The sequence below is a fragment of the Indicator indicator genome, chromosome 36 (genome assembly GCF_027791375.1).
Source record: "Indicator indicator isolate 239-I01 chromosome 36, UM_Iind_1.1, whole genome shotgun sequence".
NCBI lineage: Eukaryota > Metazoa > Chordata > Aves > Piciformes > Indicatoridae > Indicator > Indicator indicator.
This window is the reverse complement of record NC_072045.1, coordinates 2,510,055-2,523,264: the sequence shown is the minus strand read 5'-3', so window position 1 is coordinate 2,523,264 and position 13,210 is coordinate 2,510,055. Positions and strand designations below refer to the sequence as shown.

Here is a 13,210-nt window from a genome sequence, read left to right as displayed (position 1 = left end):
GCAGCTGGGCTGCAGAGCTGAGCTGCTGCCTTGCTGGGGTTATTTTTAGTGCAGCCCTGGGCTGCTTCCACTTGGCAGCACATGCAGGGCACAGCCTGAGCCTGGCACCCCCTGCACACACTGCCAGGCCCCTGCCACGTGCAGCAGAGGAGGCAAAGCAAAGGTGTGCCCTGGAAATACCCCTCCAGAGCCAGGGAGGAGCACAGCCTCCTCTCCCAGAGCCACTCAGAGTCGTTCTCATGATTAGGTTTTGCTGAGCCCCAGCCAGCAGCTCCTCCTCTCTGCACAGGGCTCAGCTGACCTGCACTCCACAGCAGCAGCTGGGATGAGGCTGGGAATGAGACCCTGGTGGTGAGGAGAGGCAGCAGGGATGGGGCAGCTCCAGGTGCCCCAGAGGAGGGGGAGGGAAAGGCTCCAGGAGCAGCCCCTCCAGCATGCCCCAAACCAGGCAGGCTTGGCACGGGGGGCAGGGGACTGCCCTGCAGGCTGGGCGGGTGAGGAGGAGCCTCGGAGCAGCAGGGCCCAGGGGCTGGTCTCACACCCAGAGGAGGCAGGAGGATGAGGAGGGCTGCCCCAGCTGCAGGGCTGTCCCCTCGCAGAGAGCAGAACGTGGCAGGGGCACAGGGCTGGAGGTGCTGGGGCACAGCAGGCTGGGGGAGGGCAACAGAGCTCGGACAGCACAGCCAGGGACGGCTGGGGAGGGGCAGGAGGGAGGTTTTGCAGCCCAGATGCCAGGCAGCTGTGAGCAGAGGCAAACCCTGGTGCTCCACAGGGGTGCCAACAGCTCCTGGCAGTGTCTAGAGAGCCCAGAAGAGAATTCCCCACTCGAGGGGGGGAAGCAGCACTGACAGCATGGCCAGAAGTGTCCCCTCACCCCGGACAAGGGCTGGGGGCTGCAGGTGGGCACTGAAGGCAGCTTTGTACCTCCCAAGCAGCCCAACCTCCTCTTTTCCCCTCAGCCACTCCCCGCCTGGATTCTCTCTCAGCACTGCCCCTGCCAGGGAAGGCTGCTCCGGACAGGAGCTACTCAAAGCAGCTCTCAAGAGAGCTTCCAGAGCCTTGATCAAGCCCGAGGTGTGCCATGCAGCAGGAGACCACCACAGACCCCAGCAGGCTGGGGCAGAGAGCCCTCAGGCAGCACAGAAAGAAGGCTCTGGGAGAGGAACAAGTGACGGGCAGGGGCAGGGCAGGGGCGGGGCAGGGGCAGCCTCCTCCCTCCCCATGCAGGCAGCAGCTGCACTGCAACCTGCAGCTGCACAAATCAGCATGCAGAGGGCTGTGGCAGCATTGAGCATTCAGCAAGCACCAGGCTGATCCAGACCTCCCCTGCTGCTGCTGCAGCTGCCACAGGGACAGCAACCTGGGCTGCAGGCAGGGAGGGCTGCAGGCAGGGAGGGCTGCAGGCAGGGAGGGCAATGCTGCTTCCTTCCTGGAGGGCACCCAGGAGCTCCAGGGAAGACCTTCAGGCACCTCTCTGTGGTCCCACATCCCTTCTCCCCTGCCCCCCCATGGCCCTGCACCTCCCAAGCCCACCTGAGAGCTTCACTACAGCCTGCCCTGCCCTGCCTGCCTGCAGGGCTTTGACCTAGACCCAACCATGCCCACACCAGAGTCAGGCAAAGGCACCCCAGGGCCCCAGGAGAAGCTGCATGCAGGGCCTGGGGGCTGTGCCCCCCACAGTCCAGGCAGACAGGCCCAGGCCAGGCTGGCACTGAGGGGCCTAGGGCAGGAGCAGCCCCACAATGCAACCTCCCCACCTGTTGCAGGATTTTCCTCCCTGGGCTGTGGCAGCCAGGAGCTGAGCTCAGCCTGGGGCAGTATTTTTAACCTCTGGCTCAGGGGGGGAGCTGCAAACAAGAGTGAGTGGCAAGCACCAGCCCTTGGCAGGGAAAGAGCAGGGCCTGGAGGGAGGGGAGCAGCAGGAGCTTTATTTCCCTTCACCTCACCCCCAAGCCAGGGCTGGCCTCAGCCTCTCCTCTGCTGGAGGAAGGAAAGAAGCTCCTGAAAGCCTCTCTGGAGAGCCTGAGCCAGGCTGCCAGCAAGGGCCCAAGCCAGCAGCACTCTGCAGGGAGGGCACAGCTGGGCTGGCAAAGTGTCCTTCCCCCCCCCTCTCCACCACTGCTTTCAGGGCAGAAGTGTCCCCAGCAGGCCGCAGTGCAGCAGCAGAGCTGGGGCAGTCCAAGCCAAGCAGGTCAGGCCAGAGCCTGCTGCTGCTGCTGCTGCTTCTCCTGCAGCTTCTTCCTCCTCTCCATCTTCTTCTGCAGTTTCCTCTTCAGCTGCAGCTGTTTCTTCTGCAGCAGCACCTGCTGGACCTTCTCCCTGCACTGCTTGTTCTTCCTCCTGATCTTGGCCAGCTCTGCCTTCCTCTTTGCCTCCAGATCTGGATCCTGAAATGCCAAATGCCAGTTAGTGCCAGCCCCTGGGCAGTGCCAGCCCCTTGCCCATCCTGGCTGCCCACCCCTGGCTGAGCAGGCAGCAGAAGTCAGGCAGGACTTCAGCAGCCCTCCCAGCAGGCACTCTGTGAGACAAACTGCCCTGAGGGCAGCCAGGCAGCCCCAGCACAGCAGCAAGGAGCTGGCAGCCTCCTCCCACCCTGAGGGCCTGGCACCAGGCACTCAGCCAGGCAGTGCCCAGCAGCTCTCACCTTGCCCTCCAGGATCAGCTGCTTCCTTTTGTTGATTTCCTTCTTCTCATCCAAATCCATCCCCTCCAGCTCCTGCCACAGCCAGGAGAGGCCATCAGAGACCAACCTCTGACAGGGGGCACACAGCCCCCCCAGTGCCCACACACCTGTGCCCTGCAGGCCCTGCCCAGAGCCCCAGCCCTCAGCAGTGTGCAGAAGGAGTAGCAGTGGAGTAAAGCCAGGGGAGAATGAAGCCAACCCTGCCCAGCCCCAGTCAAGGAAGGGGTAAAGGAAAGCCTCACTTGGGTGCTGAGGAGCAGAGCTGCAGGGCCAGGGCTGCAGGGCAGACTGTGCTGAACCACCTGAGCACAGCCAGCTGCCCAAGGGGCCCTGGGCACAGCCAGCTGCCCAAGCTCTGAACACAGGGCTCTGTGTTTGCACTCCCTCTGCTCCCCACCCCCTGTGTCCCCCTGCCCCCCACCCCTGCTCCCCACCCCCTGTGCCCCCTGCCCGCCACTCACTATCTCACACTGCCTCCTGGTGACACTGACTTGGGTGACAATGTCCAGCACAGGCCTCTCCTCCACACAGAACTCCTGCAGCTTCAGTTCTGCAGCAGGGCAGAAGGAGCCAGGCCAGGGTTGGTCCCAAGGGGCAGGCTCTCAGCTGCTCAGAAAGCCAAACTTGGTTCCTCCCCTGCAGCTGAGGGTCCTGCACTGTGACCCCTCTGACCTCTACAGCCTACAGCAAAGGATTCAAGCTCTGCACTCTGGGGAAGCCTGCCCTGCAGCACTGCACAGCTCTGGAGCCCTCAGACAAGGACAGGGCCCTGGTGGGAATGAGCTGAGAGCTGCAAGGGTTGGGGCTGTGCAGCCTGGAGAAGGCTCCAGGGAGGCCTTCTGGTGGCCTTTCAGTGCTTCACAGGCTGAGCAGAAACTGGGGACAGAGTTTTGAGCAGGGCCTGCTGGGGCAGGACTTGGGGGGGAATGGTTTGAACCCGAGAGAGGGAGACTGAGAGTGCAGAGGAGGGAGAAATGTTTGACCCTGAGGTCAAGGATTTGACCCCAGTGGGATCCAGGCTGCCCAGAGAGGTTGGAGCTGCCCCAGGAGCAGCTCAGGCTGGCTGGGGCTCTGGCTGGGGCTGTCTCTGCTGGCTGCATGGGGGTGGCACTGGGTGACCTTTGAAGGTCCCCTCCCACCCAAGCCAGTCTGTGACTCTGAGGTTTCCTGCCCTCTGCCTCCCCAGAGCAGGAGCTGTGCCCTGGCACACCCAGGCAGGGAAGAGAAACCATTTCTGTGCTGCTGCTCTGGGTCAGCCTGGACTGGCAGCAGGAGGGGCAGCAGGTGGGCACAGCTCAGCAGCCACTCACTGATCTCCTCCTCGATGGCGTGGACCAGGTGGATGTCATACTGAGTCACCAGGGTGATGGCCAAGCCTGTCCTGCCTGCAGGAGGAGAGTGGTGACAGAGGAGCCCTGACCATGGTGGCAGAGGAGGAGCCCTGACCATGGTGGCAGAGCAGCCCTGACCACTACAGGCAGCTGGGGCCCAACCCATGCCCAGTCCCATCCACCCCCAGAGCCAGCCTGGCACGAGCTGGGAGTGAGGTGTTCAGAAGGGTCCCTGTGTGCCCTTCAAACACAGCAGACTGCTGCAGAGCAGCCAGGCTGAGCTGTCAGTGCCCTGAGTGGAGCTGGCATGGAGTGGGCAGCCTGCACTGCAGCTGCTGTGGAGGCTCCTGAAGCACTGCAGGGCTCAGCCCCTGCCCTGGCAGCCCCCAGCCCTGCCAAACCCCAGCCCTGGCAGCCCCTGCCCTGCCATCCCCAGCCCTGGCAGCCCCTACCCTGGCACCCCCTGCCCTGGCACCCCCTGCCCACCGGCTCGGGCGGTCCTGCCAACGCGGTGGATGTAGATCCTGGGCAGGCCTGGGGTGTTGTAGTTGATGACCACCTGCACTGCAGGGATGTCCAGGCCTCTGGAATCAGGGATGGAGAACAGGTGAGGAATCCTCTTCAGAGCTGCAGCTCCTCTCCTCTGCTGCCTCCTAGGGCAGAACCACTGAGAGCAGCTCTGGCCTGGTCCTGGCAGGACACAGCTGGCAACCCTCCCACACCCAGAGGGCACAGAAAGCCCCAGAGAAACCTCCTCCTGCTGCACCAAAGGCTCAGAGCTCCATCACACACAGCTGGGCTCCAAAACATGGCTCAGAGATGTTCCACAGCTCAGGTGAACATCCCAGACTGCCCCCCCAGGACAGGGAATTTAAAGCACTCCTCTTGCTAAACCCAGCCTGAACTCCACAGGGGGTTGGGGGCTTAAAAAGCAGGATTCAGACCCCTGACAACAAACCCCAGCAGGATTCAGACCCCTGACAACAAACCCCAGCAGGATTCAGACCCCTGACAACAAACCCCAGCAGGATTCAGACCCCTGACAACAAACCCCAGCAGGATTCAGACCCCTGACAACAAACCCCAGCAGGTTTCTCCCCACCTGGCAGCCACATCTGTGGCAATGAGAATCTTGAAGATGCTGGACTTGAACTTGGCCAAGGCTGCAAATCGCTGCCGCTGTAAAGAGAAGGAGCTGTGGGGGGGATGTTGTTGGTGGCAGAGCAGCCCTGACCATGGTGGCAGAGGAGCAGCCCTGACCATGGTGGCAGAGGAGCAGCCCTGACCATGGTGGCAGAGGAGGAGCCCTGACCATGGTGGCAGAGGAGGAGCCCTGACCATGGTGACACAGGAGCAGCCCTGACCATGGTGACACAGGAGGAGCCCTGACCATGGTGACACAGGAGGAGCCCTGACCATGGTGACACAGGAGCAGCCCTGACCATGGTGACACAGGAGCAGCCCTGACCATGGTGACACGGGAGGAGCCCTGACCATGGTGGCAGAGGAGGAGCCCTGACCATGGTGACACAGGAGGAGCCCTGACCATGGTGACAGAGCAGCCCTGACCACCACAGGCAGCTGGGGCCCAGATGTTGTAAGCCAGATGTGAGGAGCTGCAGGACTTGGACACATCTGTCTTGGGGATGCAGCTGGAAGCATTCACCTCCCAGCTGGGGCCATCCCTCACCTGTTTCATCAGGGAGTGCAGGGCCACAGAGGGGAAGCTGAACGTCCGCAGCATCATGTTCAAGACCTGGCAGTCCCTGGAAGGAGGGAGGGAAAATAAAAGACAGTCAGAGGGCAATGGGAAGCTGATGGCTCAGGACAGATCTGGGTCTCCTGAAGAAGACCTCATGATGTGGGAAGAAGGAAAGAGGTTTCTCTACCAAACTTCAGAGCCAAGGAAGCAAAGCCCAGCCCAGCCCAGCCAGGACTGGGAACCTCACCCAGAAACAGCACATTGAGGGCCAGCAGGAGGAACAGACACTCACTTGCAGGTTCTGGTAAAGATGATAATGGACCAATCTTCATGCTCATCATGGAAGGTCTGGACCAGATGGACCAGGTAGGCATCCTTGATGGCCTCAGGCACGAGCAGGTAGCGCTGGTCCAGCTCATCCACTGTCCGCACCCTGTCAGGAGGCAAAGCACCAAGAGGCAGCAGCTGGTGAGGGAGGTGGAGCCCAGGGAGATGAAAGGCAGCCAGATGCCAAGAAGAGGAGAAACAGGAGTCCTCCTCTGGCACAGGCTGCCCAGAGAGAGGGTTGAATCCCCACCCCTGGAGGGGTTTCAAAGTTGCAGAGATGTGGTGCTGAGGGCCATGGTTTAGGACCAGGCCTGGCACAGTCAGGGAAGGGTTGGACTCCAACCAACACTCTCCTAGGGTCCCACCTGCTCATCAGAGTGAAGCACAGAATTGTCCCAGCTGCAAAAGAACTCCAAGACTGAGTCCAACCCTCAACCCAACCTCACCATGGCCCCAAGTGCCATGGCCACAGGTTTCTTGAACCCCTCCACAGATGGGGACTCCACCACCTCCCTGGGCAGCCTGTGCCAATCCCTGAGCTTGCAGCAAAGACATTTTCTCTAATCTCCAACCCAAACCTCCCCTGGCACAACTTGAGGCCATTTCTTGTCCTGTCCCTTGTTCCTTGGGACAGGAGACCAACCCCCACCCCACTGCAGCCTCTTTTCAGGGAGCTGTAGAGAGCAACGAGATCTCCTCTCAGCCTCCTTTTCCCCACACTGATCACCCCCAGCTCCCTCACAAGACTCTTCCCCAGGGTGAAGACTCACTTGGCCTCAGCCTCCCAGAAGAAGGGCCTGTTGGCAGCCAGCCCCCGCAGCTCCTGCAGTGTGTCAGTCAGGGTGGCACTGAAGAGCAGAGTTTGCCTGCGAGCTGGCACAGCCTCCAGGATCACCTCCAGGTCCGGGGTGAAGTCGGAGCAGCCCTGCTCGAAGAGCCGGTCAGCCTCATCCAGCACCTGCACAGAGCCACAGCTCAGCCTGCAGGCAGCCCTCACAGCCTGCAGAGGGATGGAAAAGCCTCCCCTGGGGCCCTGCCTCACCAGGAACTTTAACTTTTTGAGGCTGAAGGTGTTGGAGCTGCGGAGGTGATCTGCCAGCCTGCCGGGGGTAGCGATGACGACGTGAGGCTTTCTGGAGAGCTCCAGAGCCTGAGCCACCATGTCTGAGGGGCAAGAGCCAGGTTATGGACCCCCCAGCCAGCACCCTCCTTGCTCCTACCACCCTGCACTGCCTCGGGTAGCTGCTCAGCATGAAGAGAACCCTGTGGAACAAGAAGCTCCTCCCCAGGCACTCTGCTCCATCCCAACCCAGCCACAGCAGGGCCAAAGGGGCTGGCTGGATGCTACCAGCCCTGAGCAGCGACCCTCACTCACCCAGGCCACCCACCACCACGCAGTCCTTCAGGTTGAGCGGCTTCCCCAGGACACGGAACTGCTCGGCGATCTGGTATGCCAGCTCCCTGCCGGGAAGGACAGAGCTGAAGGGAGGCTTTCCGCGACAGCTCATCCGGTCCGGGGGCTCCCGAATTCGCTTCCGTACCTGGTGGGTGTCAGCACCAAGCAGAAGATGCCGTACGGATCCTCGGAGAGCACTTGCAGCACTGGCAGCACGAAAGCCGCCGTCTTCCCGCTGCCCGTCTTGGCGCAGCCCATGCAATCGCGGCCTGAGAGGGAGGCAGAAGGACGGGGACGGTGAGTGGACGTCAACCGCAGAACTGGGAGCACGGAAGCAAGGAGCGAGACGGAGAAAGGACATCGGGAGCAGATGGACTCACCCTGCAGCACGGCCGGGATGCAGGCGGCCTGTACGGGCGTGGGCCGGGTCAGCCCGACCTGCCGCGCCTGCTCCACCAGCCACGGCGCCAACCCCAGCGCCCTGAACTCCGCCATGGCGATGCCCGCATGCACCGGCACTTCCGGCCCGCGGCACCGGGCTCGGCCTGACGTCACGGAGCGCGCCACCCCTCATTGGCTGGCACCTTGCTCCGCCTCTACTTCCGGCGCCATGGTGACGTCCTCAGCAACTCGAATTCTTATTGGCTGGCGCGGGAGAGCTCCATAGAGACCGCAGCTCCCGGCGGCCGCCGGGGTTCAGCTGCTTCCGGAGACGTGTCTGAGGCGGGCAGATGGCGTCCGGGGCGGCTGCGGGCTCCGCCGGGCAGGGCAGCGACGCTGATGAACTCTTCGATGTGAAGAACAACTTCTATATCGGTGCATATCAGGCCGCTATCAACGAGGCGCAGCGAGTCAAGGTAGGGGCGGTTCGGGAGCGGGACGAGACGGCACAGGCTGACCTCTGGCCTACCGCCCGGTGCGTCTCCCAGGGAGCCGCCTCCCCTCCGCTCCCCTCGGTGTCTATAGGAGCGAGTCTGGGGCTCCCCGAGCACGCTTCGGCCCTGCCCGCCTCATCCTACTCTGTTTCCGGTGTTCGCAGTTCCCTGCTCTAGGAGAGAGGCGCTGAGGTGGAAGGAAGGCTCCCGGTGGGGCCCGAGAATGTGGGGGGGGTGGGTGGCATCGTTTCTCTGGGGGAGTCTCGCGTGTGGAGTTCTGTTGTTGGGGGCTTGGGTCATGGCTGTACAGCTCCCTGAGAGAGGTCCTTGTTTCCTGTCATGCTTTCAGCTGTCTGCTCCCGAGAAGGAAGTGGAGAGGGATGTTTTCTTGTTCCGAGCCTACATCGCCCAGGTGAGGTCGCAAATGCTGCATCTGCAGCAGCATCTGAGTGTGGGGCTGGAGCTAAGGAGGTTGTGAATCTGAGCCCTGTGAATACAGAGCCAGGCAGTTAATGAATAAATCCTGCTTCAGCACTGGAGCACTGCACTGCCTGACAGTGGTGGCATGGCAAGGCACCACACTGTTTGCAGGGTCAGAATGTCCTGATGAGACCTCTCTGAGAGGCCTTTTGTCATCTCTAAAAGGATGTTTGGGCACTTAGTCCTCTTTGGGGTTATAAAATGTGGGTTTGGTTGTGTTTGTGGAGCAGACTGTGAGGCAGGAAGCAGAAGTTTGTCACTCCTGTTGTTCTGACTGAGGTGCTGGGATGCAAACTCTCACTTCCTGCCTTCTGAAGCATCCCCAAGTTACAGATCCTCCTCTGTTGCCTTCAACAGAGAAAATATGGAGTTGTCCTGGATGAAATCAAAGCCAATGCTAGTCCTGAGCTCCAGGCAGTGAGGATGTTTGCAGAATACCTTTCAAATGAGAGTCAGAGGTAAGTCAGATTACAAATTGCAACTCCAGCCCTGCCTAACAGCTTTCCTGGTGCAGCTTCCTGCCAAACCCTGCTCACTATCCTCACATTCTGTAGGTTCAGAGTAGATCTCAAAGTGCAGAGTCGGTCAGAACCTTTTTTACCTTGCTTAATACCAAAGCACACCCAAATTCTCACCCTGGCTCTCCACAGGGATGCAATTGTGGCTGATCTGGACAAGAAAATGGCCAAGAGTGTTGATGTGACCAACACAACCTTCCTGCTGATGGCAGCTTCCATCTACTTCCACGACCAGAACCCCGATGCGGCGCTGCGGACGCTGCACCAGGGGGAGAGCCTGGAGTGGTGAGTGCAGCACAGCTAAGCCCTGCTCCTGACCACAGGGACCTCCTGAGCTGACCTCTGAAAGCCTTGAAAGCATTGAGAACTCCTTAGAGGTTTGCCTTCGAGGCAGTAAGTGATTTGGTGCTCTTCCTACACAACCTCCTATTGCTCCCCTGTGAATCTTAAGATCCTGAGTTATTGATCCCTCTGAGTCCAGAGCTGCTGAGCTGAGCATTGTGTCCACACAGCAGTGAGCCTGTGGAGCTCAGAGCAAGCTCCCCTGTTCCAGCTCGTGCTCTGAAGCTTAGCCCTGGGCACTGGCAGCACCTCTCTGCTGAGCAGCAGGCTCCCAGGCCGAGTGCAGGGCCTGCAGTTGTGGAAATCACTTTGCTTTTGTTCCTTGCAGCACAGCCATGATGATCCAGATCCTTCTGAAGCTTGACAGGCTGGACCTGGCTCGGTAGGTTTGGGTCCTTCTGCTTCTTGCAGTACTCTGGAGGGGGAATGTTCATCCCCCATGGGAGGCAGTTTAACACCTGCCATGGCCTGAGCAGCTCTGTGTGGGGATGGGTGTGCAGATCATGGAGCTGCTAGAGCTAAAGGAAGAGCTGGACCTCAAGGTTTACCTCTGCAGAATGGGGGTCTCTAGCCTCTGGCTTTCTGCCTTCCCACAGGGAAGTAAACCCAGGAGGCTCTTCACAGCTGGTTTCAGTCAGGTTGTGTTTGGCAGCTTGCAGTGGCTGCTGTGCTTCAGCAGTGCAAGAGCTGAGAGGACAAGCTGAAGCCTTTTGTTCCAAGCTGAAGGGAGCTGCTTTGTCTTTCTGCTGTGTGATTCCCACTTCTGCTTCTGCAGCAAGGAACTGAAGAAGATGCAAGAGCAGGATGAGGATGCAACCCTGACTCAGCTGGCCACTGCCTGGGTGAATCTGGCCATGGTGAGAGTCTGAAGTGGGGAAGCTGCTGCAAGTGGAACCTTCCTGAAGCTGGGAAGTTCTGAAAATCAAGGGTCCAAATGTTCAGTTATAAACCTCTCCCTTCAGCATCCTTTATGACATCAAACAGCTGAAGGAGTCCTTTTGAAGTCTTCTTTTTTTTTTTTTTTTTTTTCCTTCCTGGAGCTTTTGATCATTTAAATGCTTCTTAATATTTAATATTTCTGCCTTTCTTTTCTCTGTGGTCTGACGCTGATCTCCTGTGGTGCAGGAGATGCCAGCAGCTGGCACCATTTGTTCTGACACTCTTCATCCCTCTGCTTTATAATCCCAGATGTTAACTCAGTGCCTATTCCTTCAGCCATGGCACCCAGGCTCCTTAGCAGTGAAACTGTGGCTGATCATCTCCTCCCTTGGCAGGGTGGGGAGAAGCTCCAGGATGCTTACTACATCTTCCAAGAGATGGCAGACAAATGCTCCCCCACCCTCCTCCTGCTCAATGGACAAGCAGCCTGCTACATGGCTCAGGGCAAGTGGGATGATGCAGAGGGAGTGCTGCAGGAGGCCCTGGACAAGGTACCTTCTGCTCTGGCCAGGCAGGTTTGCTGTCAGGGGGTAGAGCAGGACAGCAAGGACCAGAACTTCACAACCCCCACTGAGGGTGGTCGTGGCTGGTGGTGGTACAGGGAGCTGCAGGCTTGGCAGAGCTGGGCTGGCAGAGCTGGGCTGGTGGTTGCACAGGAGAGATGTCAGCTAAAGGTTCTTGCTCTTGCTTGCAGGACAGTGGCCACCCTGAGACCCTCATCAACTTTGTTGTTCTGTCACAGCACTTGGGCAAAGCACCAGAGGTGAGCTTGGGTTTGGTGTCCTCAAGCAGCAGATGCCCTCAGCCTGCTCCTGCTGCTGAGGGCAGTTGTGTGTCCCCAGGGCACCTGGCAGCAGAACAGTGCTGGGGAGCTCTGCTGGGGACAACAGAGATGGTTTGGCAAGGGTTAGTGCTGGGCAGGAGGCAGTGGGCAGAGGAGGAAATCTGTGGAGTTCTGGGCTCAGATCTCCCTGATGGTTCTCTTGACCCAACTCTCTGAGGTCTAATTCTGAAGTGCAGAGCATGAACAGGTCTCACTGCTCTGAACTGGGGCTGCTAACACTCTTGGCTCAGTGTGGAGCACCACACTGAAATGTGGTAGTTCAGACTCTTGGCTGCTCCTCATCTTCCCTGGGCACTGAAGTGCTTCTGTCTGACCCCTGCAGGTTACGAGTCGCTACCTGTCCCAGCTGAGGGATGCACACAGAACCCATCCCTTCATCAAGGAGTATCAGGCAAAGGTACTCAGCACTTCCTCATCTACAGCTCAGCTTCTCATGCCTCCAACCAGTGTCTGAGTGGATTCCTTCCCAGCAAACCTGACCAGTCCTGAGGGGGCAGCTCCATGGTCTCCCTCTGTCCCATTTCCTAGTCGTCATGATTGGTGGTGGGAGGCATCAGCCAGAACTGAAAGATTCTTCCTGGCAGAAGAGCTCTGAAGTGCTGGTTCAGGAGTTTGTTGCTGTCAGATGCTGCTTAAAGAGAAGAAACATCCCTGGGGGAGAGGGAATTTGGGGAGGGGGAAGAAGGACAAGGCTGGCAGTGAAGGGGAAAGGTAACAGCTGACAGCAGCGAGCTTGCCCTGCGGAGCTGTGGCAGTGCTTTTCTCATCCAGCAGGACAGGTTTTACTGAATTCTCAGTGAAGTTCAAGATCATTTCATAGATGTCTGGAGTGGTTGGGGTTGGAAGAGACCTTGGAGACCATCCAGCTCCATTTGTTCATTTTCTTGTTTGGTTTTGCTCTGCAGGAGAACGACTTTGACCGCCTGGCCATGCAGTATGCCCCCAGTGCCTGAGGAGAGGGGCAGGAGGCTGTGGAGCTGCTCTCTGCTACCCTGGGAACTGAGCTTCATCTGCAAAGCCTCTCTGGTAGCACCAAAAAGTGCTCCCTGCACCCTGATCCTGCTTAAGGCACTGTGGCAGGGCCTTGTGATGCAGCACACTGGAGCTAAACCTGTCTGTACCACGGAGCCCCTGGGCTGTGGCTCCACTGTACATTAAACATTCCTAATAAAGCCTTTTCCATATCCCTGTGCCCCTTAATTCCTGGAATCCAACTAATCCCAGTCTGGAACTGAGCCTTGTGCTGAGGCTGTGCTTGTGGGAAGAGCAGGAAGGTTGATTTTTAGGCACCTGCCTTGAGGACAGGGCTGAAATCCTGAGTCCTGGATCTGCCTTCAGCCTGCCTCTGGCTTTGGCTTCAGCAGCCCTTGGGAGACAGCTGCAGGGGTGACAAAAATAAACTAATCCAACTGTAATAGGCTCAGCCTTAATCTGAATTTGGGGAAGTGGCAGCTGCTCAGGTCCTTGAGCCAGGAAGGTGCATCCTGCAGGACATGTGGACACTCACTGGTCCCTCCTGAAGGCTGCTGGGGTTGGGCCTGAGCTGTCCTGGAGCATAGGGGATCCAGCTGGGGAGCATGGGGCAGAGCCTCTCTGGTGGAGCCAAGGGGGATGGGGACAAGTTCCTGCTGGGGACGTTCTGGTGGGACTCCAGAAGGAAATGTTTCCACAGGAGCACAGTTGGACACTGGACTCCTCTGCCAAGGGGAGCAGTGGAGCCCCCTCCGTGGGATAGCTTTCAGACTCAGGGGGCTGGGCCAGCTCCTTTCAGCT

The 13,210-nt window shown here is 59.2% G+C and overlaps 2 protein-coding genes across 2 annotated transcripts; one reads left to right on the top strand and one right to left on the bottom strand.

Moving 5' to 3' along the window:
* Positions 1-1,947: 1,947 nt before the first annotated feature.
* DDX49 (DEAD-box helicase 49) lies at positions 1,948-7,934 on the bottom strand. Its single transcript, XM_054396190.1, has 13 exons — positions 7,820-7,934; positions 7,585-7,708; positions 7,419-7,504; positions 7,086-7,207; positions 6,814-7,001; positions 6,009-6,149; positions 5,705-5,780; positions 5,117-5,193; positions 4,501-4,598; positions 3,994-4,068; positions 3,145-3,233; positions 2,645-2,716; positions 1,948-2,387 (listed from the first exon to the last, which is right to left on the bottom strand). The coding sequence occupies exons 1-13, from the start codon at positions 7,932-7,934 to the stop codon at positions 2,193-2,195; spliced, it is 1,458 nt and encodes a 485-aa protein (XP_054252165.1). The 3' UTR covers positions 1,948-2,192.
* A 236-nt stretch (positions 7,935-8,170) lies between these two features.
* COPE (COPI coat complex subunit epsilon) lies at positions 8,171-12,605 on the top strand. The gene is made up of 10 exons (XM_054396225.1): positions 8,171-8,296; positions 8,664-8,726; positions 9,152-9,252; positions 9,445-9,597; positions 9,983-10,036; positions 10,430-10,511; positions 10,929-11,084; positions 11,288-11,356; positions 11,760-11,834; positions 12,343-12,605. Exons 1-10 carry the CDS (start codon positions 8,171-8,173, stop codon positions 12,388-12,390), a joined length of 927 nt encoding a protein of 308 aa, XP_054252200.1. The 3' UTR covers positions 12,391-12,605.
* Positions 12,606-13,210: the final 605 nt, after the last annotated feature.